The 27,804-nt window shown below is 35.2% G+C and overlaps 1 protein-coding gene across 3 annotated transcripts; it reads right to left on the reverse strand.

Moving 5' to 3' along the window:
* On the reverse strand, window positions 1–26,376 carry LOC126972834 (glycoprotein-N-acetylgalactosamine 3-beta-galactosyltransferase 1). Of its 3 annotated transcripts, none has more exons than XM_050819923.1 (8): window positions 26,071–26,376; window positions 21,248–21,378; window positions 14,292–14,524; window positions 13,332–13,470; window positions 8,771–8,867; window positions 7,813–7,939; window positions 6,632–6,786; window positions 1–4,982 (listed from the first exon to the last, which is right to left on the reverse strand). In XM_050819923.1, the coding sequence occupies exons 1-8, from the start codon at window positions 26,074–26,076 to the stop codon at window positions 4,827–4,829; spliced, it is 1,044 nt and encodes a 347-aa protein (XP_050675880.1). In that variant the 5' UTR covers window positions 26,077–26,376; the 3' UTR covers window positions 1–4,826. The 3 variants fall into 3 exon arrangements, with proteins under 3 accessions (XP_050675880.1, XP_050675878.1, XP_050675881.1); XM_050819921.1 differs by lacking the exon at window positions 26,071–26,376 and adding an exon at window positions 22,453–22,874; XM_050819924.1 differs by lacking the exon at window positions 21,248–21,378 and having other exon boundaries at window positions 26,071–26,374.
* Between the last annotated feature and the right edge of the window lie 1,428 nt (window positions 26,377–27,804).

Here is a 27,804-nt window from a genome sequence, read left to right on the forward strand (position 1 = left end):
TTCAAACCAAATTTCAAATATATTTAAAATCACAATACAATAAATTGAGCAAAAAAAGTAGGAAAAATAATATAAATATTATAAAAGCTTTTCAAAGATATAAACTGAGAGATTCAATATAATCACAAATGCTAAAAAAACCATACTCCAGAATAATATCATATTTTTTAAAGGAGGTGTTCACGCAATATATAGCTGCGATTTTCATCCAAATGTCAAACTAATAATTTTAAGCAATCCAGAAAAAAATATCTAAAATGGCGTTGCCACTCTTTCCCACCGCCGGCATTCTTTTCCACTCAAATTTTATACTATATGCATTGTGGCGTAACTCACAATCGCGCTCAATTGTCTAAAGCAAAACTGCCTACGTGTCTTTTAGGCAGAGTTTACTTTTAGTTGTTAATTGCCTCGCTTTGAATACAACGCCACGCAATGACTAAGTGTTCAGTGAAAAACTGTCCAATACAATATGCCATGTTACTGGGGTACTTATACCCCTTCAAATTACCAAAACGAATTTGACATTTTTAATCATTTTTCTAAAACATTTCAATTGCTAAGCATTGTTCTTGCCTCGTGTTCGCGTCTGAGCTTCTAATGAGCGTATACAGTAGACTGGACATTACTGCCACGAAATAAGGTGTTAATTTGAGTGAATGTTTTAATGTTTTCTGTATTTGTTTATAAGTTAATGTAAGATGCCGCTCCGACATTTTTTGACGACCTTTTAATAGCCGATTGGGAGACTAGTAGTTTATTAAACGTCAATAACTACATGGCATAAAAAAATTAAGGCAAGTAAAAAGCGGAACCGCAGGCGAGTGTCGTAGATTATTTTGGACAAGACATAAATGTAAAGCATGATAGCTTTTTCATATTTGATTATTTTCTATATTGCCTATAAATATATCAAGTTTTAACTGGACAATGACAACAAAAAATAAGATTTATTATAATATAAAAAGTACATATTATTCAAATCAAATAACTAAGCTTATAGCGTAATTCTTCAACATATTTAAGCCTGAGTTTTTTATCTTTGGTTTTATTGTAAGACATGAAGATAGATACAAGATAAAATTATACTTAACGAGGTTAATATAGCAGCATTTCTATTATTTTAATATATTGTATAAAAGTATGTATATTGATTACATATTATTAGGTATGCAACTGCCAACTGCTTGTAATAAACTTGTTATTACACGCATTTTATTAGCTTCACCTGTATGTATGTTTGTTTGTAACCAACTCATTTTGCCCACTTTAAACAGACAGATTTCGTTCAAACCGATGACAATACATTAATTTGATAAAATTATTCCATTTTTCGATTTGCAAAATAAGATTTTTGTTATTTTATATTATTTTCATCTACCGTCTATAAGGCAGGAATTTGTGTTAATTTTTAATTCGGTTTTCTATAAAAAGCGTGTTTTTTAGTTTTTTTTGTAGCTACTATATATTTTCCTTATATATATAGATACTGACCTTATTTTCACTTGCTACTACTTTAGAATCGTAACACTTTGGTGATAAGCTGCCTATATTTTACTTTGAAAAAACTGTAGAAGTAGTATAGAAATAGAATACCTGAATTATATACTTTACAATATTTTGTACACAATTGCTTGAGTGTGAATATTAAATGCTATCTCACTATTGGAATGTTATTTTTATAATAATCATTTTCTGATAGTCCAAAATAATAATATCATTATCTAAGATTAAGGATTGGTCTCCGCTGCAACTAGATACCGCACTACCTCAGAACAATAGCTTTTATTACCGCAACTATTATATGCTTGTGTACGTGGCATCTTGACACTCAATGGCATCTTTCAAATTTTTTAACATACGCTTTGTGTTATTTAGCCTTGAAATAAATAAAATACAAAATATTGATGACTAAAACCAGTGTCTTTCTTATTGCTTGTAGTATTATTTTTACAAAGTTATACTACGCAACCCGGCATTCTAGTTTCCATTATTAGCAAAGTTTAACAGAACATGTGGCAAGCCAACGTCACACATTGTTCCAGACTGGCTCGAGTACGCCCACTTAGGCGTTGTATTAGTTGCCACACTTTGCGACTACGCCCACGGCATCGTTTATACGGTATAGATGGAGCGCAGCGGAGATCAATCCTTAATCTGAGGTATAAAAATTGCTTACAGTACATAAATGAATGTATATAATTACTTATTTATAATGTGACGTTAACTTACGTATATTCATTTATAATTGTGTTACTGTTCACATTCAAACCGATCAATAGAGCGTACTTAGACTATACTGACGTAAAACTTTAACGTAAATCTTTTGTTTCATTTTTACAGCCCTTTGACAGCTTAAATTATACTGAACTTTATATGACAGTCGAATACAAAAGTCAAGTTCGCGTTATATCATAATCAGATAAGTTTTACAAGTTCGTATACAAATGTTTTAAGTTTTCTTTAGTGTTAATTGTTTTTAAACAATTCGACACGTGTTTCGCCTCTACACGAGGCATCATCAGTACGTGTTGTCTCGCCATAATCTGGCACGAGACTGAACAAGTTCGGTCTATAGATCTCAGCCTCAATGCAAAACAGTAACATATTATTTTTATGTTCAACGAAGCGAGATTTCACATACGCACATTTTGTTTGTAATAGTGGACCAACTTGCTATTTAGAATTTTGGATAACATAATACTTATTGTTATTTTATGATGTATTTATAAACTTAAAAAGTATTTTTAATTTATTGTTATTTATTATGGAGCAAAAATATTATGCAGCCTCAATAGCAACCAAAAATTGGAAACACTAAGGTGTACGTGGTGCACCATGACTCCGTTTACATATCACTGCGCCCGTACCTTAAGACTGAACATGGAGTGTCACATGTGTCTGTTAAGTGACGTGCATGGTTTTAATGGTCTTTTATCATTACAATTATCACAAACATGCGTCATATGCAGTCATTTACGTACTTATACGATAATCTTTGGATTGCTTTCAGTAAGACTAGTGCTATTTAACTAAAAAATAATAACTTAATATAAATATTATATAACTATGTCTTTTACATTGTTGGGTTTGAAAAATGCAGAATTAAAAACCCGAAACTTATATATTCACAACATATATATATAACAACTTCCGTCTAAATATTTTCTGTCTGTTAATATTTGGAAACATTAACAATATTTTGCATTAATTTATTCAAATGCATGAAAAACCTATTCAGTTCTCGATTACTTTAAATTTTTATTGCACAAATTAAATTTGAGAACAAAATTTATTAAAGAATGCGGGACTCGAACCCGAGGCCACTCGCGTTCCGTGCGAACGCTTTTTTCACTGAGCCAACCGTTCGAGTTGCTTATCGTTGATATCTCGGGTGCGAGTCCCGCATCGTTCATATATTTTGAATTCAAATTTATTTTGTGCAATTAATCCCAGAAGTGAGGGTTATCAGTTCAAAATATAACAAATTGTTTACAAATGTTAATACATATTTTATATTACTACACAATCTTAAAATTAATAGGAATATATTAAATTTGTAAAGTCCTATACAAATTTACTACCTTACTTTACTACAAACGCAATTTTATATAAATATATTAAATAATATGTTATACTATATATTATGCAGTGATATAGTACGCATATCGCACTGTGTAGTCGCAAAACAATGATAATTTCGGTTAATAACCTTAGCCCCTGGTATGAACGAGACAGAGATAATAATTGCAAGCAAGTGACAGAGACAGGTGTATTCGGTCATCGCCCAAAATTGTATTGCTTCGCGAACTCAAGCGGCCTGACAGTTAAACTTGCTATAAAATTATAAATCAGAATTAACCAAGAATATGAAAAATGTTTACAAAAAGACATTTTGCTTATTATGTAGTACATATCCCGCGTTTATTTGCAAGGCTACCTGACATTCGGAAAAATTCAGAATAATTGTTGTTGTGTTGTCAGCGATATAGTGTCAACATTTGGCATATTCTTTGTTTATTCTCAGGTATATTTTATACCAAGTTTTATTTGTAAGGCTGTAAATATCTAACTTAACCTAGTAGATGACTAGTCCAGTAAACACAAGCAATATTTTAACGCCCCTACATATTTCCCCAAACATATTTGTCCTTGAAGTGATACTAAACAAATATGAAAAATTTATGACAAAGTCGTGAAATGATTGTTGAAATCAAAATCTGAGCTTTGTCTCTGTGTTGAGATTGAACTCGGTAAGAAAACATTTTGAACATAACTATGATAACTTTGGTAACTAACTATGCAAACTATGGTATTATGGGATGCGTATGTTTCAGAATAAACCCTGATATATAATATAATACCGGCGCGAATCAGATGCCCATAAAGGAAATAATCCGAGTCGAAACGCATCTCATAAAGCGTACAGTGATAACGCCCCAATCTAATCGCACTACGATCGTCAGATTATAGAATGCAGCCTTGCGAAACTCTCTAAGAAAAAAGCGATTGTATGCAATTGTATGAAACATGCAGTCATTGATAGATTAACAAATGGTGGCTTTATAGCCGTGAACAAGATTATTCTTGTAAAAAACGGAGATAAGTGAAATCCTCTACGTTTTAAGCAACTCTTCGCTTTGAAACATAGCCGGATTATATATACTTAGTCGCCATATTGTAATTACTATTCACGCGGTCCCGACTCTTATTACGTAGTATTTATATCCTCTTTGATGGAATGTCTCATAATATAGCTGTCATTTATTTGTATGTGTCGTTAAAATGGAATCACTTTCATTTATATACAGGTAAACCCCCCTTGATTAGTAGGGGGTGTGTGAGCGGTTGTGATCGTCCCGCGCCGCTCCGTATCGAACGCCGTACGGCCGCAGGTGGTATATGAGGTAGTCCAACACGTACATCTGCTCAGGCTCCACGTAATGGAACGACACCGCGTGGTCGGAACAGCAGTCCAGCCCCTGTAACATTCATAAATTTTTAGCCGGAAGACGTCCACTGCTGGACATCCTCCCCCAACGATCGCTATGACGATCGGCCCTCATCCGACCTACTCCAGCGATCTTGACCAGATCGTCGGTCCATCTTGTGAGAGGCTAACACTACATCTTTCGGTACGTGGTCGCTATCCGAGGATTTTACTACCCCAACGGCCATTTGTCTGTCGAGCTATGTGCCCTGCCCACTGCCACTTCAGATTCGCAAAAATCTGGGCTATGTCGGATACTTAGGTTTCCTACTTATCTCTTCATTTCTGATTCGATTTCGCAGGAAAACTCCGAGCATAACCATCTCCATTGCCCTCTGAGCGTCCATGACCTTCCTCATTAGGCCCACAGTTAGCGACCACGTCTGCAATCCGTATGTGATCACTGGCAACATTCACATACATACTCGCAGAATAGTCACATTTGCACGTTGGTACAGTTCTGATAGGATCCAAGAGGGAAATCCTCAAATTTTATAGGTTATTTAATTTACAACTTAGATAATAATTTAAACGGTTAGATAGATCCTTTTGCTGCTAGACAACCGATGAAAACAGACCAGGTTTATTAGTTTAGTGTGCGTGACAAGCTACGTCTTACCTCACGATTTGTATGTTACTTAATGCAAGAAATTTTCGACGTTTTCAGAGCTGTTACTGTCTATCTAGACGTATAAATTATCTAAGATGTGATATAATTCCTCAAATTGTATAGTGATGTGACTATATAGTGAAAATGAAGAAAGAAAAATGAGGAAATGTGTACGGGTTCCCGTACACCGTTTAGAATTGTCTAATAATATGATTATTTAAAAAAAGTTGTTATTTTCTTGCATTACAAACTAATGAAAGTACTATACTACGCATCAACTACAAAATCTCCACATGTTTCTGTCGCTAGAAAGTTGTCTTCAAACCGAGACGATGGTGATAGATACGATAAAAAAATTGGGTTGTACAGTCTACCGATAAACGGTAGAAGTGGAAAATTGCAATTTATTTTTAAAACTTATTTCAAAAATTTATAAATTATCAAACAAAAACACGATTCCAACAATGCACAGTATATACTCATTCGATGTTTCACTAATTATATATATTTAATTTTTTTAATTATATATTTATCGTGTGCGCCAGTCATGAGCATATCAGTGACGCGAACCCATTAAAATTTCCCCTATCAAAAAGTGCCAAACGCGGCTAAAGAAGTTATCACTTCAAAAATATTAATTACTAGTTGACCCGACAGACGTTGTTCAGTATATAATAAATAAAATAATGTTTTTATATGAATTTGTCAATAATATACCATAACATCAAAAATTACTTCGTAAAATATGCACCCTACTGTCGTAATGAAATAGTTTCACAGCAGAACCGTGCGTCCATAAATTCTCTCATAGAAATTATGTATGGACACATCAAAGGAAAAACAAATTTGTTATTTTTATTTAATTTTGCAGCATTTTCCTATTTATTCACCTTTTAAACCTTCCCTGGACTGCCACAAATAATTCAAGACCAAAATTAGCCAAATCGGTCCAGCCGTTCTCGAGTTTTAGCGAGACTAACGAACAGCAATTCATTTTTATATATATAGATTAAGGTGTTAGAGAAAAATACCTCATCTGTCGGATAGTATATGTACTTCCAGTACCAGAAGCTCTTGTCCCTGTTTGGAAAAAGATGAGTTTTGGGCACGAAGGGGAAGAAGCGCCCTCTGTGGAGAGCGTCTCGCGAGTCCATAGCCTTCACGCCGATGTGCTCCATGCAGATACCTGCGGATTTACATATCACTAGCTCATCAGTGTGTTTTCCATTAATCACGTTCTATCATATCTATTTTTTCTTGGAAAAGGAGGACAAACGAGCGGTGTTAAGTGATCACCGCCGCCAACATTTTCTTGCAACACCAGAGGAAACAGAGGAGCGTTGTCGGCCTTTAAGGAAGGTATACGCGCTTTTTTTTTTGAAGGTACCCATGTCGTATCCTCCCGGAAACAGAAATAGAAATAGTTTTGTAGTGGAAGAAAGTTCCTTGATAACTGCACTGTGGAGGACCGCGACACATCCAGATGATGGGGATGATATTCGTGTTTGTGTAATATCAGTTTAAATTGCAGAAAAGCCCTGAAGGCGACGGGATGACCAACTTAACCACCAACCTAATATTCAAAACTAATTAAGTGATAGGTACGAAACATACAGGCATGATAGGTACTGTTACGTTCATGCTTTTTTAGATTTAAAATCAATAATCGAAACGCCGATAGAGATAGAGAGATATAGATGGAGCCTCTTGCTGCTAGACAACCGATGAAAACAGGATAGGTTAATTATTTTAGTGTGCGTGACTGACGAGACGCGATTTGTATGTCACTTAGTGTTATTGTGCGTGCATTGCTAAAAATAGAGATTAAGTCAACCTCAATAGACGTTTTCAAAGGTTTTACAATCTATCTAGATGTATCAATAATCTGAGATTGAAACACCTTAATCTCCCCTAGATTCTGTCTAAGACTGGTGTCCGTCTCCGCACAATTTCATGTTTCTATATCCGTCTAAAGAAGGTTCTCCAATTGTTTTCCAATTCATTCATCAACATTCAATATCATTTAAATGCAATCAAGTTGTTATCAAATAATGTTAATCGAAATTTGCCTTGTTGTTGAATTGTGTTTAGATCTTTCATTTATTTATTTTATGTCTGTATAAATTTCTAACACTGCATTTACAAATTTAGACATTTTAATGACTGGATGCAGACAGCAAGGATTTATGACAAAGCCGTTAATAACACTCACCCATCTCGGCGTCTTCAGCGCCGTGGTCGCTCGCCTTGCAGAGGTGCGGTGAGGGGAGCCCCTTGTTCACAAACCTCTCCAAAGCCTCACGACTCAGCACGTACCCGGCGCCGCCGCTCATGTAGCCCTGTCACAGCCAACACCAGACATACATCGGATTACATAAAAAAAAGAAAAATTGGGAAAACTTGCAACGCAAATCGCGAAAAAAATTGTGACCTTAATGGAGCAATGCAGAACCAGTAAGAGTAGTACAAAATTGGTTTTAGCATTTTCAATCAATGAAATTTTTATGTCAAAGATTAGTTGCCCTATTACGGATAAAATGGACGCCATTTTTGTAAACGTGACATCATCAGCACTATATCTAGTTATGACATAGCTGAGGAACTGGGGATTTACCACAAGCGGTCTTGACTGATAGCTTGATATTTGAGTGTCACTAAAAGATAACCAATAAACCGTGTACTCATTTGCGATTGTTTATTGAGACGTCAAATCGAACCGTTTTTAAGGTTGATAACTGAAAATGACACATTTTTCGTTATGAGCATTTTCCGCTGGGAAGAACTAGCGATTCTGATCTGTATAGCATACAACTAATGAGATAGCAAGAAATCAACAGAAATGGGGACGGAATTGACCACAGAAAGGGTGTGGTCTTTCATCACAATAATGATCTTTAAGAATTAGGTACATTCAGATTTCCACCTGTTTTGATTTCCTCAGAATTCTTTAGACAGTGTTGGTTTTTCCGTTCAGATCAAGAATCCTATAAAAAGGGGGAAGATACAAAAAATAAGAAGTTGTATGAAATTGTTTAATGCGAGTGGATACTGCAATGGTAGTGTCAAAACAGGGAAAAATATATTTCCGTAATGATAACCTTTGTGTCCTTTTGATTTTTTTACAGACAAGCAGTGGCGGCAGAGTTTTGGTTCCTACCATGTGTTCTTACCTGTGGTGTAAACGGTTTGAATCTGCACCCGAAGTATATCGGCTCCGAGCTATCGTGCTCCGACAGCATATGACGGAGATTCTCCACCACCACATATCTGAAATTATTTAAAGTAGGCTGGTATTAAGTGAAACCCTTAATATCTGGAAATCACTGTCTGATCAAAAGGAGGCTTGGCATAGCATAAATGAGTTCGTCTCCTCTAAATAAAGATAGGTAAAATTATATTTATTTTTTTTCGTAAAGCAATAGATTCTTCAATGGTCACCGTGAATCAAACCCTACCAAGGGTCATTTAGAGATATTTATTTCAAGGAGCGTTCCATAAATAGTGAGAAAGAGATCTTTGGAACCAAAAAAAAGGATTGTGTGGTTTTATGAAACCACGGTAGAACTGAAACTAACTATTTAAACACTATTCTTTGCTTTTTCCTCGTTGATCAGGTTTTTGAGCTCACTAGCTGTGTCGTTGTTTACCAAAAGCAAATAAGTTTCACTTAAATAAATAACAACATTTACAATTTACATTAAGCACTGACAAACAACATTTACATTAAACACTGACAAAAACAAACAAAATAGCGTGGAGCACTGGCACAAACGAGTAATAGTCTATACACTACACGGTCAGCTGCTGCGAACTATAGGCGCCGCCCGACCGTCACGCGACATGCAACACACAAAAAGCTGATAATGATGAAAAAATTGGTAGATAAAAAAGAAATAATAAGAATGGGAGTCTTTTGTTTTCACTTTAACGGAGCGTGTTATCGAAATGGATGAAATAGATTTTTAGATTTATCTTACACCTAAAATCCCTATAACCTTAGTGTTAAATAGCATCTACAATTTTAGAGGCTTAAATCCATGTTGGTAGTACAAGTGTAACTTCTAAAATGATGCAACAATGTTTAGTGGTTTACCCAATGATATTTAAAAGTATAGATAGGTTACCTAGACAATTCGGTGTTTGTAAATGATACACAAATGCACACATGAATAATTTAACATTGCAATAGCACACTACGTTACGATTACACGTCAAAGAAGGATAGTAAATGCAATTATCGCAAGTGAAAAGGAGATAAGTCTAATTTGCTAATTGCTTCGTATTTGCATAGCAAAAACACAGAATCATTCACCAGATATGATTTTTAACCGTACACGGTGTACGGGATTTATGCCTAAAATACGATTTGTTCATGAGTTCATGTAATAAAAGTTATAAAGTAGTAAAACTACATTTAAATTAGGTGTTATTGATTTAAAAAATAATAATTTAATATTGATTATAATATATAGCCATAGTGATGATATAAATTATTTGTGCATAAAATAATAAAAAACATACAGATATATCAAAACAAAACCGAAATGTATTAACAATAAGGGTTCCATTTTTACAAACTAACGACGGCTCTCAAAAAGTTTTAAGTTTACAATTATTATTTCTTGTATATTATATTATTTATTAATGTATTTCTGTTGAGGGTTTATTACAATAAGATAATGGGAGTAACAGAAAATGATCCATTGATTCTCACTGAAAAAACTCCTACGCAAGCAGATAGCACTTACTGTCTACGTCCGCAACCTACCCTAAAACTTGTTTTTGTAGTTTGATAGTTCAGCCGCACGCACTTGTTTATTAAAAAATATTAAATTTCGTATAACATTCACTGCAACAATGCCTTTTTTACATTATTTCCTAAATTGTCCTAAAATATACTACCTCGATCATCCCGCAGCAGACAGGGTAGTTGCGGTATATTCGTAGTATTATCGTATCGTTCCAAATGTGTCGTTGTCGATTTTGCGAGTAGACCTCCTGGTACGTACATTCCAAGATTAAGTACTAATAAAATATCAAATAGTCTGCTATTACTAATCTCATTCTATACCACCTTTATTACAAGACTTTGAAAGCCAGAACTTATTATAATCATCATAATATTATTTAAGAAAGACGCTCACTAACTAACAAGAAAACTCAAGTTCCGCAATCAAGCGGTTACGAACGCTATGTATTCTGCCTACGATTTCACTTCTGGATTAATCTATGACACATATGATTTGTCCTTGTCGCGCTGCAGTTGACATCATATTCTCTATCTTGCTCGAACCACCACGTTAATAATTCGAGATTTATTTGTAAATAAGAAATAAAATCGTGATAAAATACAAATACGACGTTCATTTATATAATTTCGTATGGTATAAAATACCTTCACTCTTATATATCTTGAAAACATAGTATTTACATTTTCTTAACACACAGGTTGGCATTTTAGATTATTATTGTCACGCCACGAAAACGTTCCGCTTAGCTCGCTGCTATTAGCCGACTAAATGAAATTACTACAATAGTCTGAATTTGTCGGCAACATTTTGCGCGCGCTAGTGCGATATCTACCTCTTTATTGTATATAATATCATTGGGTTTACCATTATCGCTGCTCTGAAAATATGCAATTTCCACTTAATTCACGTAAATGTCTGTGGTATCTCGTACTGCGTACCGTATGTTACACGAGGTGTACTTAGTCATTGTTTTAATTATTTACTGTTCTTAAGGCAAACAGTAATACTTGCAAAACATCGATATTTCAGCTGTATAACTGCCGTAAAACAAACACGTTACGTAGGGGCTTAAGTTTACGAGTAGATTCGTCTCGATTTTATTATATATACAGAAACATTCATATACAGAAAACATAGTCTCTTAAGTATAATACATTATAATTTTTCTATTATTACAAGACATTACAAAAGACAGGTGAATGACAAGCTAGTTTTCTTTTTATGGTGGAACATTGTATAAAAAGTATGCATATCTTCTGAGGTTACATGCATTGACTTGCACAAGATGCCGGCTTCTTCTGCCGTGAAGCAGTAGCACTAGATCCTGATGTTGAAGCCACAACATGAGAGTTGAACAAGACATCAAGATTTATGAAGGTGACGTCACTCGAACAGTTGGCTCAGTGGAAGAGTACTCGCACGCGGGACTCGGGTTCCGTGTATCGTTTATAAGTTTTGTTTTCAAATTAGTAATTAATCCCAGAAGTGATAACCCCACTTTAAAAAAATTACAAATTGTTTACTTTTTTTTTAGTTTATTGGCCAATACACAACAAATACATAACATTTTTATGAAATAAGTATCACGAAAACCTCACGGGTTTTTCGGGTACATAGAGCCATTCAATTTATTTTTAATTTTCAATAATCATTTTTTTTAACCTATTCTTTTTTCAGGGAGTATCTTTTACAGCGAGTTTTGATTTTCGTGGTATTTATGTACATTTCTTGCAGCTCTTTGAGCAGTTCATTAATGTAGTCTAATATTACGTAATTTGACAGTTCTCTTCCGCTCCCATCAAATTCTAAACGAGCAATATATAACGCGTAAGCCTAGCCTGATTATCACTAGATTGTCACTATAACAAAAAATATATAACAGTACAGGTATAATTTAGTTTTGATTGTGAAACGTCAACAAACATTTAGTTTGTGCAACACACGCATCACAAAAATGCAAATAATTCGTAGCAGACAATATTTTTCAAACAGATAAGCGCACAATGGCGGCTGGTGGCGATCGTAAATCATAATAATTATATGCAGCACAGTCAAATGCAAATGAATGGCGGGTAACATTGAAATGTAACATAAATAATCACCGTGCTTATCTGTGCACATTAACTTCATGTAGAGTTTCTATTTATAGTTAAATAACATTTTTTTTTCTAAAAAATATGAAAAACCACTGAATGTTTGTTCTAGCAAATCGTAGAAAGTTCTGGAAGGATAAGGAGTTCCACAATTTAGTGCGATATTTTAAAAATATAATTAAAGTTTTACTAAAAAACAACTTTAATTCTATATTGTGATCAAAATCCAAATGATACCTAAGTAAGAATCACGGATTACAATTATTTTTTTCACGAAAATTTTTGGGATTCCTTGATAAGACACATCCCATTAAAACATGACTGACGGAGGATGATTACTACGTTGCACTTTTCCGACCACTTGTGAAGCTTCTTTGGATGGCGATGAGCGTACAGGATTTTTCTGTACTTTGCGGCCGCGAATCGGGACAGCAAATATGAATAATGATTGAGCCACTCACTTTAGCGGTAGTGCTTTAGGGCGTATCTGTATGTTAATTTTTTTTTATGGAAAAGGAGGACAAACGAGCGTACAGTTCACCTGGTGTTAAGCGATCACCGCCACACACATTCTCTTGCAACATCAGGGGAATCACAGAAGCGTTGCCGGCCTTTAATGTAGGTGTATGCGCATTTTTTGAAGGTACCCATGCTGTATCATCCCGGAAACACCGCACAAGGCAGCTCATTCCACAGCTTTGTAGTACGTGGAAGAAAGTTCCTTGAAAACCAATGGTGCTGGAACGCTACACATCCAGATGGTGGGGATGATATCCTACTTTGTGGCGGGTCGTGCAAAGGTGGAACTCGGCGGCAGGAACCAGGTGAAACAGCACTTCAGAACACTCCCCGTGATTAATGTATTTTAATATGATGTTTGTACTCACGTATCATCGTCAGCTTTGAGGAACCAGTCGGCGTCTCTGCGGTGATGTTCGTACACGTAGCGGAAGGCCGCCTTCGTCTTGGCCCACAGGTACTCCCGACCTTCGTGCACTGGAAGCTTCACGGCGGGCAGGGAGCTGTCTGCAAGACATCCCCAATGTTAACCCTATTTCGATTTCAGGTGACCATCTTTTTATATCAAGAAGTTACGAGCCCGTCACCATGAGACATGAAGTAATCAGTAATGTCACTAGCAACGACGCCGTTCAGAATACAGCAGAAATAGAACTTGAGCAGAAAAAGGAGTTGCTGTGGTAACCATTTAGCCAGTATCCTATGCAAGCTATCCTGCCTGTCACGGTAGCGAGGGCAGAGATAACTGACTTCCATAGTACTGAGTCCTGACATACTTGTCTTTTAGTAGTGAACCGGGGAAAAAAGTTGTGACAAATTCTATTATAGGCACTATATAATGGTATATCAATTTATCCGAACTGCGAGCAGACGACGTGATAAGAAATACTAATAATACACAGTATTTTGAAGGTAGACACTTAAGCGGCAGCTTGACGGATTTAGTTCTGGTTGTATGATAAAGTAAACCGAGCATGAGACAATCAAATTTAAAAAAAAAATTAAACTATTTATCTTCGCGCCTCAGTAAGGCTACTGGAAACTCAAGCGCTGGCAGCTATTTCGGTCAACGGATCAGCCTTGCTATCCAACGCGGTAATGCTGCCAGTATTCTTGGTACGCTTCCACGTAATGATAGTTTTAATTTTATGTAGTCATAGTATTGTAAATATAGTTGTAAGATATTTTCTTTGAATAATATAACAACTTTATTTGAAATTAAAAAAAAAAACAACTTTACTAAAAATACTCTCCTTACAATCCTTCGGTAGGCTTAGTTCCCGTTGCTTTCTATGCTACTGTGCCCTAAAAGCTACTTTTTTCCGTACCTTCAGCGGTGCTCATGAACAGAAGTTTGTTGCACCGCTTCCCCCACGTCGCTTTTACATGTCTGGCTTTCCTCTGGTGGTTGCTGGGCTGCGTCATCACCCAGCACAGAACCCTGACCCGCTTAGCGAGCTCGTCGGCCACGGAGCGGTCCTCATCACGGTGGACGGGCTCATCGCTGCTGTGTTCGACCACGTTCACTATTGGGTGCCTGTCCAGATCTCGTGATGATTCTCTGAAATGCAAAAGTTTATTTCAAACACGATGACAGCATAATTAAATTGTATCAATAATTATGTACCTCCATTAGCAAAATTAAGTTTACGAAAATTGTCATGGAGTAACTACGATAATAAAAATTGCAAGAAAGCTGTTTTCTTGGGCTCACACGACACAGCCACAACATCCGAGGCATGTGCGCGGCACCTGACCATATTTATACTGGAATTGCTTTTGGGTATCAATATTCAAAGCCTCAATTGCACTCAAGAGCTAGTTTACTAGCATCCATACGAAATTAAACTAAAGGGCACACATTCAAAATAGATTAAAGCGGTATGAACTAAAGCGTGGTTCACTCTTTAACGCAAATACTTCTATTGCACAAAAAAGGGGTGTCTTGTACTAAGCGCCCTATAATATTTTTTAAATTTGTGACAAGATTGTAAAAATCTATGGGACAGTCGTACTTCATTCATTACTTCAACTTCCACATCCCTGCCAAACTATGTCACATACATACTAACATTCATTATATAATAATAGGGACGAGACGAGCAGAACGTTCAGTTGATGGTAATTGATACGACCTGCCCATTACAATGCAGTGCCACTCAGGATTCTTGAAAACACCAAAAATTCTGAGCGCTCGTCGCCTTTAGACATAAGATGTTAAGTCTCACTTTACCAGTAATTTAACTAGCTACGGCGCCCTTCAGACCGAAACACAATAATCCTTGCACATTACTACTTTACGGCAGGAATAGGCGCCGTTGTGGTACCCATAATCTAGCCGGCATTCTGTGCCAAGGAGCAGGAACTGGTAAACAATTAACATCTAACATTTTTACGTTCGTACAGAGTCAAGTAGTTTTCGACAGAATTAATTTTTGTGCCGTGCTTGCGAGAATTTTAATAAATTAGTAAATTACTCAAAGAATATGATATTGACCTCTTTTATACAAATGGTAATTCGAGGCGTGTGCTCAACAATAGCTTTTTCGAAGAGCAACATTCATAGTTATTGTTTGTTTACTTAGTCTAGCCATAAATACTGTTACAATTAAAAATAAACAAAATATTACATTTGCATTTCGAATCCGTCATTTTTATACTGAGTTGGGAGTTCATTGAGTTTTCTCATTTTGGCACCAATACATTGTACAATATTAAAATGGAGTGCGGTGTTAGCCACTTCGAATAAGCTTTATATATTTTTAATAGTTTTATATTTATGTATTAAACTAACACACTGTAAAGGTAATAAATGTTATTGGCAATATAATATTTTTTTTCTTTGTGTCAGTATTTAAATAATAGAAAAGTGTCTTAATGTAGGTATTAAAATCGGATAAAAATAGGGAAACGACGCGAACTCTAAACGCTTGCCATTTTGGCACGCTTGGTTGTGCTTATGTGCTATGACGCCATAGTTGTTTTTTTATGAGACTAAGTGGTGAGACAAGTTCAAAGGTCAAAAATTAGCGATACTTCTATTACAATGCATTGCTCAGGATTATTGGAATTACCAAAATTCTAAGTGGCATCGTAAATGCCGAAACCATCGAAATTACATCATGTTGACATCTGGCATTCTACAACCACGCGTTTAGCGAGAAACTTCTTGCTTCGTAAAGCCATTTTGTGTAATAAATTACCGCCTGCAGTTTTCCTGAACCGATACGACTAAGGACCTTCAAGGTTAGAGCATATTACCAACATAAAAGTATCTCTTGTCCCCTGGAGTTGAGGAAGTCCATGGGAGGTTGCTTCACCAACTATTACATGAGAATTTTGCCCGTTAGCCCCCTCTCATTTATATTTACGTATGAAAAAATGCACTCATAATTTTGACACTAAATATCGTAGCTAGTAGCTCCGGCACCCTCCAGACCAAAACACAATAATGCTGCACACTAAGTACTGTTTGGATGCAGAAAAAACTACAGTTAGCTACGCTGCCATGGTACATAGCTAGCCAGCATCCTGTGCAAAGAATCCTATCACTGGAGACGTTTGACTGAAAATTGACATACGCTCTGATCAATGGGGTCGCTTTTCAGAAATTGGATTCCCAGATTAATTGCACTTTATATAAATAATATTTAAATCAAATACACATAGCTAATAAAAAGTTGTAAGAGTGGCTCGCCGAAAAGCGGCTTCGAACCCAGGTGTAATTAATAAATTAGTTGTAGATTTAAGTTTATAACTAAATTACGATTTGCGACGATAGGAGAAATATAAAGACCGTAAGCTACGGATTGTACGTTTCAGCATCAGTTTGCTAAACTCATAATAAATCCAATCGGAAACTCGTTCGATGAAAGCAAAAAATTTTAACAGTGTATACATTCATTAGATACGTTATGCAAATGTTTGAATTCATTTGCATAACGTATCGAATTAATGTTGGTAGTGAACAAAATATCTTATCACCATCCTGTTCAAATGTACCTAAACGAAGATCTACTAAAGGAATGTTCTTCAGTAAAATTAAACTAACAATACGCACATACATGGCTGCTTCATTCGATCACTATTTCTATATGTAAAATACGACACAATGCGTTATATGTAATTGTAATAACAATTTGACTTCAGAATAGAAGCAGTTTCCGTGATGATGTAACTCAAAACTTAGAATTCATACAATTGGAATGGAATTTTGAATCATCGGATACTTTGGAATCATCCAGACTGTGACACGTCATAGGATGAGTAATTACCACAATTATTTAATAATAGAGATTTTGTCTTGGATACATTTGTTCTCGTCCCATTTGACAGAAGTATTGTTGATGTCACCGAGCATTTCCCGAATATCAGTAAAATTTTGAAAGACAATAAAAAGTTGATACATACGAGTGTACACACACAGTGTGTATAAATCAACACATACACACACACACACCAGCCTTTTTCCTGTCGACTTAGGCAGAGACAACAGAACACTACTTGCTTCTATCCTTACAAACCTGGCGTACATTCATATACATTAATACTCATTTCATACAAGATAGCCGGTTCCGGCTGTTTCGGACCTTTCCTTTTTTCAAAACGTTACCAATTTTGTCGACGAATGTTCTACGAGGAAGACGAAGGTTTTCAACCAGAGTGTGTTCCCAGTGATGACTTACGGTACGCAGACGTGGTCGCTAACTATGGGCCTTATGAGAAAGCTCATGGTCGCTCAGAGGGCAATGGAGAGGGCTATGCTTGGAGTTTCTCTGCGAGATCGAATCAGAAATGAGGAAATCCGTAGGAGAACCAAAGTAACCGACATAGCCCAAACGATTGCGAAACTGAAGTGGCAGTGGGCAAAGTTCGACGGACAGATGGCCGTTGAGGCAGTAAAGTCCTCCAATAGCGACCACGTACCGGAAGACGCAGTTGTAGGTAGGCCCCCCACAAGATGGACCGACGATCTGGTCAAGATCGCCGGAATACGTTGGATGAGGGCAGCGCAGGACCGATCGTCGTGGAAATCTTTGGGGAGGTTGGAGGCCTTTGTCCAGCAGCGGTCGTCTTCCGGCTGATGATGATGGTCTACGAGGTCTCCCGAAACCGACTTGCCCACACACACTTGCCTTAAATAATTGATAAGTCATTCTTTCTTCACTCATTCGCTTCTCCAAACCATTCCGTTCTCAATCTGTGTTACGACATCTTCTTTCAGACCACAGCGCGCTCGTATTATCGCATTCAGAATTATATCAATCAGTCTCACCCCACACATACAACGCAGTGAAATTGATTTAAATACGACGAGGTTAATAGAAGCATCTCGAAATTCGCTTCATTAAGCATGTGCGTCTTAAAATCAGTCATATTGTCATGCCCAAAGTACCTACCTATTTAGAGCGCCCTGCCCCGTACTTTGTGAGTACCAAAAATAATTTTAATTCTAAACTTCATTGTCACACTTTTCCTAAGTAAAAAATTAATATTCCGACAGCAACACAGCAATCATATGCAAACCAGTAAACAATATGTATATATTTACATTTGAAACGCCAGAATTATGAACGGTAATGAAGACGTTATAAAGGAATAAAACAGACTAGATAGTATATTGTTTTTCAATGTTAACATTTACATAATATTACACAATTCCTTGATGTCACATGTTGGCTTTATTCACCCTGGTAATAAAAATTTGCAAACTCCATTACAGTCATAATCAGTGTGACGTATGTAGTTTTCACTCATTTTGTCACTTTTATTTGAAAAAGACGTTAAAAATTACCTAGGAGTGTTGTTGAATTAATATTAGTTTTATGGTTCATTGCACAGTTCCTTGAAACCGCATAGATAACATTCACGTCTGTGGGCCCAGTGCAGGGACACGTCGATGTTGTTTTCATCAAACTAGTGATGCATCCTAACTCTGCGCTGAGGAATACTAGCAAAAATAGATACGGAACTAATTAGCTTTGTAAAGAAAACCGAACAGTGATTCAGAATCATCCATTTAAGTACTCAGGTCCAGGTATATCCTATCTTCTCTCTCCAAATGACCCAGGAGCGTCAATAATTATTGTGCACAAGTACAACACACATCAAATATGCAGAGTATGAGCTATTATACATTCAGCTCTGTAGCATTGACATGAAATTTTACGACAAATTTCATTTGGCAGAAAATTACTTAATTTCAAACAACACCTTACTGTAACGAATGACTAACAATAAAAGAATCCATAAATTATAATTTCCAAACAAAACCATATTTTGATAATGTTAAGGTCGTCATGACATTTTCAAATTTCAATAAATTATTTTCACTATCTGAGTCATCGGTGGCAGTGGCGGTGCTCACTGGTTCGTTGGTAACGAATGATTATTCAAAACAGACCTATTCATTTGGTATTCATTATGTTTTTGTTTCGTGATAATAATAAACATTATTATAATATTATATCAACACTCTCATTTTGAGATATGCATTAGTTCGATGAGAATACATTAATTATATATTATGTAACCTTATGGCTCCTGACATTATTATTATTTGACGACCCATATAGCCCAGTGGTTGGTAAACCTGCCTACAGAGCCAGAGGTCCCGGGTTCAAATCCTGGTAGGTGCACACATTTATATGCTGATTAATGGTGTTTGTTTCCAAGTCATGGATGTTCATATGTATTTATGTATGTTTAAGTAAGTATATTTTATTAGATATATCGTTATCTTGCCCCCATAGTACAGGCTATGCCTAGAGTGGGGCAAGATAATTTCTATAAAAGTGTGTCAATATTATTATTATTATCATCTTATTTATTTATTTTTTTTTTTTAAAGAAAAGGAGGACATAGTAGCGTTGTTTTTAAACATATTTCGAGCATAACAACACGCAAGGAAAATACGTTTTGAAAATATTATAATGCGGATAATTTACTGACTACTGATTTTAAGTGTTTGGTAAGAAGAGCGACAATCCACATGAAAACTTTGACCTTGAACGGTAATGAAACGTCGGGTTACGTAAAAAGAAATCATAATTTTAGCTAGCACCTAATGTAAAATACCTATAGTTTCAAGACGGAATAGGTGTTTTAATTATTTAAATAGTATTTTATTTTAAACTTCTAAAAATAACAACTGCGAGTGGTCCAACCAACATCCAATATGCGAAACATTTTTATGTAAGTGATTTTAGATGAGTTGATTTTCCATAAGTTACAATCGAATTTTGAATTTGATTGCGTTCTATTTGTCTGAATTAGGAAAGGCTCTATAGCCGAAGTTACTTATCACGACTTGAGAGGAAGTGGCCCATAACCTTCTCGGAGCTGAAATATATTTGAAGTCAGTTACCGCCTTACTCATAATAGTCTGCATACATTTTTGTTGATAATTTTTAATCATCTATTTTTTTTAATTTTAATAAAAAATTATATTTTATATTTACTATAAACCAGTTAAAAAATGGCCGCAAGCAGAGGTTGCCATGATTTTAATAAACGATTCTCAATCCAGTTAAGTGTGAGCAAGTATATGTTTTTAATAAATTTTACGTAATATTAAAGGAAATTATGTACGGAGTTGAAAATAAAGTGGTTGCCAGCTCTCAATCAGCCGCAACGTTAGGGCTGCCAGGTCTAAACAGTTAATTTAAATGTACACAAATTGAAGTTTTATATTTACCCCCTTATTCACAATAGTCTGCTAACTTAAAGCATTGCTAATTCGCACTCTGTCTTCTTCTATTGACCTAAGTCAGAATGAGAAAAAACACTCCTTAGCGGCTGTTTAAAGTAAGCGGACCATTATGAATAAGGGGGTTAATGTTTACGATTTATCTTTTATCGTGTGTAATAATAAAATTCACTTAAATATTGAAGGTATTTAAAATTTCGCTGTTTCTCGTTATTAATATAATATCGTGTATTATGTATAAATTAAAATAAAACAAATTTATTTTTTTATCTCGCCGATTACTATTTCCGTTTTCAGCAGAATGTATTATTAATAACGATAGCGAATACTAACCGGCAGCGGCGCCGATTCATTATTTGCTTCGTGGAAAAACATGACATATCGGATGATAGACGTGTTTACAAAATTATTAATTTGATTTAAAAATAGAATAAGTAAGACAATCTGTATAGAGCATGTACATACAAAGCATATACTAAGCTAGCATGCAAAGCACATAACACATAAATCATGCAAGTGCTAACTACTCGATACCATAGCCACAAACATAAATTTAAAAAAAAATACGCCCATTACCTGTAAACAGACCAGGCCACGTCCCGGTTGACTCCGGCCGACGTTAACAGAATGTAGGCAAAACTAAAACCTGCCGATATCCCGATCACCAGTGTTAGCACAAAGCGTCGCCCCATCACCCGTCCCTCCGCCTGCACAGTTGCACACATTGCGTTCCAAATTCAAATTATAACATAGACAGAGATTTTTTTTTATTTCAAGCCAAGGTAATTATATACGGCAACGTGTTCATCTAACGAGTATTTATTTGAAATAACAATTTGGTCGCGTCGCTCGCTCGGCTATCGGCAGCTGCGAGTCGCATTCCTACTACATATTACAAAATAGTTATGAGAGTTTTGTCTGTTCGATGTTTAATTAGCACAATACATCCACCATTGTTTGGGGTTCAGTTTCTTCGTTCCATAACCAGATGACCATAAATTTCTGGCTCAATAAGGGTTTGGGTGAAATCTGAAATTTAGAGACAGCGCAGACAGTATGTACAGCAAAATATAATATGGAAGTATTTTACCACTGCTATAACTCACTTTCTGCAAATATTTATGGCGTTAACGGTATAGGAATGGGGAATAACCTCAGTGCGATTTTCAGAAATTTACCCACAAAGCATAGACAGGACGAACAGAGAAATATAAAAATCACCTTGGACCACCTAATGGTGGTCCGAGGCAACAAACGAAAAGTTAAATTCAAATTTAATCACTCCTCCAAGTTAGCCTACATTCTAGTGGTCTATAAAGCGCAGGTCTCTCCACATATGGAGTATTGTTCTCTTCTCTGTTCTGATGCACCACGGAATCAGCTCAAACCATTTGAACACAGAGCTGCTCTAATCTTCGGTGATCTAGTACTGTATGAACGGCTCGATCTTTTGGTGCTGCTTAGAGACATCGCTTCGTTGTGTGTCTTATACCGCATTTATCACGGGGAATGTTCTGAGGAGCTGACTGGCCTGTTCCTGTCGCCAGCTTCCACCTTCACACCACACGCCACAAAATTAACTATCACTATCTGATAGACAGTTCCTCCCCTGTTGTTATCAAGAACCTTTCTACCACGCAGTACCAATCTGGAATGAACTTCATTGGGGAACGTTCCCATAACAATACATCAACAGCGTGTGGGCGTCGGTAATCACTAACCATAAGGTACATTCGTTTGTCGCTTCCATAAAAAATAGTATATCTCATTATTAACTTTACCATGTTGGCACCCTCCATTCATAAGCACCACTCACGCTTTGCCAGTTACCAATATCACCAACTTGTGCACTGTTAATTTCTACACTACCTACTCTAATAAGTTGACTTTGACACTAGATTTAAAAAATAATTTATTTTTATTCTGTTCGTTAGTCTTCTTTGTTCTAGAAACTCAAGTTTTATACAACACTTAAATAAATTATAATATTTTCAAGTGTCTTCATCTCTCTGGGGTTAAATTACTAGTGATTTACATAAACAATCAAACTGTGTTGCTTGATAGCGGCCAGTTATCGCGTCGGTCACAAGGCGATGACATAAAGCCTGTTGTCCACTACACTTGTAATTAGTTCAATAGAAGAAAATATAATTGTTTTCTTTTCTGATCACATAATTGTTGGCTCAATTTATTGATTACACATTATCTCCACTAAAAACAGTCAACTTATATTACAAACACCCCCACCAAATTAGTTTCACTCAGTCAATGGGTAAAATAGATTAAATAGGGAGTAAAAAGTGTATAGAGGATCAAAAAAGGTTCGTTTGATGTTCACTGAAAAGATACAAGGTGACTAGTACCAAGAATACGAAAGCTGGTATGAAAGGGGTTAATGCGAGTGGAAAAAAAGGTAGCGAAATGTTTGCCTATGCCTGGGAGGTTATATGTAGGCAATTGATTGTATAGTAGAACTTATACTACGACCAAGATGAACACTTACAGCATATTTCTGACGCGTGTCTGAACCGTTGGTACGCGACCGTGCCATTGTTATCTGACCAATAGTCATTTGTTACGAACACAAAACGAATTAATTCATTAGTTTGTTTGTTTACCATCTGCGACTTGTTTGTTATCTCGACACACAACAATATTTTAGTATACAGATAACAAGTAAGGCCGGTTCCACACATAAAGAAGACAATGAGAGAAAGTTATGCAACAGAAAAAACAGAGTACGTGTAGCGAGGCGATAGACAAAGGCGAACTTTATCTGTCTTCGTTCATTGTTGTTCTTTGTATGTGGACAAGACCTAATGCAACGAAGGAGTTACAAACCAGAAAATGTTAACCCACAAATATAACACGTTACAGTAAAGGTACAATCAATATGAAAGTAACGAATTAGTTTTTAACTTTTCGCGGTGTTCTTTTACACGCGATACAGCGTTAAATATGAAAATATTCACGTTTAAATAGAGCCTGACTGCCTTTAAATATGTTATATTATGGCCATTATTCCGAAATCAGCGAATGTTGAGAAAAATCGACTAGAATTTCAATTTTAAACAGTTGATATTTAAATTTTTTACAATACATAAATACAGTCATGGAACACAAAAGAAAGTGTGTATTAAACAGACAAAGTGACATGAAGTTTATCGATTTGGTATTTACTTAGATATTATTTGTTTATTTTAAACTGCAAAGGTAGATAATGATGAACAAATAAAAAAACCAACCAAAATAAATAACAAATGCGATTCGAAAAAATAGAGATTCTAAAACTTTATTTTTTATTTATTTCTTGTGTTCCACTTTTGTCCATGAATGTATTTACAATATACTCAAGTACAATATTCTTGAACAAGTCAAAAAATATCAATATGAATGCATGATTCATTCAATTCTAAACAGATAAAATCATAATATTATAATTTAGCTAGACCAACACTTATTGGCAGTGGTAGTGTAAATCAACCCTAAGTGCGCCTGTATTTTCGCAATCGATTAAAATCGTGTTAGCAATGTAGTGGAGTATAAGCTTTAGATATTATGAGTTAGACACAAAAATTGTAATTTCAGTTAGCAATAATTATATTTTAGTGACATTGTACATATAGTGTAAATAACAATAAATAAATAGTTGATAAGTTTGTGGTCATGTGTTTAGCTACTTACAGTAGTTAAAGGTCCTGCCCTAAAACGGCTTAGGGCCAACCCTACTGCTATTATAAATGCCTATTCCTAAATACAATTAGAAAATGTGTAATGTGTAATTCCATAATATGATATAGATGAATCCACAACCTTATAGTTGAACAAAGCCTACAAGATTTTATCAACAATACATGACTCAAACGGTCGGCTCAGTTGGAAAGAGTGCTCTCAGGAAATGTGAGAGGTCGCGGGTGTGAGTCCCGCATCATTCATAAAATTTTGTTCTCAGTTTTATTTGTGTAATTAATCTCAGAAGTGAAGGTTACCACTTTAAAACATAACAAATTGTTAAGAAAATGTGTGTCTCCTGACTGTGAACACAGGCCCATTCACCTCCTCAAGATATAATAATGTATATATACCTATAAGTATGTATATACATATATGATATGGGTCAGCTTTTATGGGAAAATCAGCAGATGGAGTGGAAGCTGAAGATCCTTACTTAGTGCAAAAGAGCACAAAGATGTCCTTCATATGAAAAAGCATAATATAATGTTCAAAGTAGATGTCTGAATATGTCATGTAAACAGCTACAATATTATTTTTGTTATTTCTTCTGACTACATTATCTTGTAAGTGAACAGAGTGCAACTGACCTCAGAAGATTAGACCTGCTTTTATTGTACACATATTCGAATGTAAACAAAATAATAATAAATTGATAATCTTTACTTACACAATGCTGTAACATAGTACACTGCATCTTTAGTACCACATATTGACTTTTCTTTAACGTTACTTGAAAATATACATTTTGTTATTCTGCTAATTGGAACATTGCATACTGTTATTTTATTACCTCCAAAATCCATTAAAACATTTATAGCCTTCAGTTAGAAAACACAGTTTAATAATCACTTAATTATGTTTTTGGGTTAAATTGATATATAAAAACAGAAGTGCTATTGTGTGTTTCATTCCATTGTGAACTTGTATAACCCATTTGAAATATTTTGTGGACTTCACTGGAATACAGTTTCCTCTTCCCTATTTCGCAACTTGTCCTACACACATCCTTAAATATAGACTGGGATGACAAGTATTAACACAATATGTGTATACTTTAATTTATTTTTAAGATATTGAAGAAGTTGTTAAAGATTATTTCTCATTACCTTTTCTTGAATCTACTATTTATAATTACTTTGTATGTTTTTTTTAATTAAACAGAAAACAATTGAATGAGGTAACCTTTGAAGAATTTACCTCATGTAATAACAGGTTACAGCCCTTTTGTTCACTTAAGTATAGGTGTCACTGACAGTCCTATGTGTTGACCCTGCATGGTAGAAGAGATAGCCGCACACATCAGTCTGGATTGTAGGAGTGTGGCCACATACCGGGCCAAACACATGGGGTCACTGAGGACTCTGATTAACTAAGTTGAGGAGTTGCAATGGCAAGATTAGCCGCTCACCTCACCACGCAAAATAGGCGCACCATAGTTGTCGAGTTGCGGATAGCAGCCCGTAGTAACCTATTGGTAATAATACTCATAAACTGTGGTAGTCACACAAACTACCATCAAGATCAATATTTGTAAGATTTATAGCGGGTACTGTAACATTGATTGGTAAAAGTTATTCAGGTTCATCAATTGGTTTTACTCTAATAAAAGTACTAAAAAAAACCTATCTATCTAAAATAGATGTCAAATAAAACAATGTGCTTACCGTCATAGTTTGTCCTTTTTTAATTCCTAGATTATTTAAGTAGGATCAGGAAGTAATTGGATTCCTTCACGATAATTAGCACAGGACACATTCTTTACGCTTTACGTTAATGATCATAAGAATTTTAAGCGATTATCAATTAGTTATAGGGATAGTTAATGATTTTTACAAAAAAAAATATTTTAAACAAAATAATTATCATTGTTAACTTATCTCTAATAAAGTTGACTACTACTGAGTGATTTACAGGTTATAATATCAATGTTTATTTAATATTTTGATAATAGTAAATAATTAAACTAAAGGCATGTAAATTGTAAACTAAAGTGTAAACAATTGTCATTTGTCAACCATGAAGTATGAAGATTTTTTTTTCGTCCATCTGGACAGGCAAAAGGGTCAAAAGCCCATACAGCCAAGTCTTCATTTTTATTTTTCTATTCTTCACGTAACTCAGCTTGTTCAAAGTCAAGCTAAGTCTTTATATCATCTTCAAACATAAATAGTACTATTTCACATAATACTAAAATATAAATCTCATATACGTTATAAGAAACATATTATACATGAATTATAAGTAATATTGATGAATATTAGTTGAATATAATTATAAGATAATATGAAACTAATTTAAGGTATAACTACAAATATAATATTTACATTTATACATTAAAATTTACATTATAAACACAAGTCCAATAATAATTTATGGATGAATATGTTTTAAGTCTGTGTAAGGGATTGTGTCAAAAGCCAAGCCGTATTTTCAAATTTCGCCTACCGTTGAAACTATAAATTTGTAAAGCGGCACGCCACGAAGCAGTCATAAGTTTTCAATAACTGCTGAAGTGAGCGCGGGATGTCTTCAGCATTCTTATAAATAACCAAGAGGCAGTCTATCAATGTAAATCTTTGAAGATTATATTGGGGACAGTCAAAGAAAATGTGATCAAGAGTTTGGATGGATAAATTACAGAATTGACAAGTTCTATCTAAAACACCGATCCTAAATAAATGAGCACCACTACGAGAATGTCCCAGACGTAACCGACAAATTGTGGTGTAAAATTTTCTGTATAAGTATTTTTTCTTTTTAACAAACCAGGGAGGAGAGATTTCGTTTTTAATGTCGGCTGAAGTATGAAGACATTACAAATATGAAGTTTTTGTTTTATGTATTTAGAGCATTGGTAACAAGACTATCAGCTCAAACCAAAATACAATATGCGAAGAATATTTAGGAAGTAAAGTGGTAATAATTATTGTGTGGTTAAAATTGTTCATCAAATTCAAATATTATTATTCCAAATAGGATAGGAATAACTTATTGAAATCAAAAACTACCACCCATTCGAAAAAGTATTCATCAGACCTGAGAAGAACGAGCGCAAGAAACTCAGTGGGCTTCTATTTTTATACAAAAATATGGTTACAAGGTAAAATCGTACAATAAAGTTTATTATTTAATAGCCGGAGGGCAGTCGCTCCATTCCCAACCTGTGGTATCATCAAGAAATTTATTTGTGCTATAACCTACCACACAAACTTGTCTTAATAGTTTTTTTTAGAATTGCGTAATTCATTTGTTTTAAACATGTTGTAAAAGGGATCTTGTTGTAAAAGCATATAAATTGCCCAACAAAAGACTTACTAACTCGACTTGGCCTAGTATTAGGCATTCTAAGTATAAAGTTTAAGTATATATTGAGGAATGTATGTAAGGAAAAGGAACGG

Source organism: Leptidea sinapis, chromosome 27, assembly GCF_905404315.1.
Source record: "Leptidea sinapis chromosome 27, ilLepSina1.1, whole genome shotgun sequence".
Classification (NCBI taxonomy): Eukaryota; Metazoa; Arthropoda; class Insecta; order Lepidoptera; family Pieridae; genus Leptidea; species Leptidea sinapis.

Bases quoted from the DNA above. Each gene is read 5' to 3' on its own strand.
- LOC126972834 (XM_050819921.1), bottom strand. The intron at 14,525-21,247 runs GTAATGGGCGTA...TTTGCATTTCAG, and splicing joins GTGGCCTGGTCTGTTTACAG to AGAATCATCACGAGATCTGG. The intron at 6,787-7,812 runs GTGAGTGTTATT...GTAAATCCGCAG, and splicing joins CGCTGAAGACGCCGAGATGG to GTATCTGCATGGAGCACATC.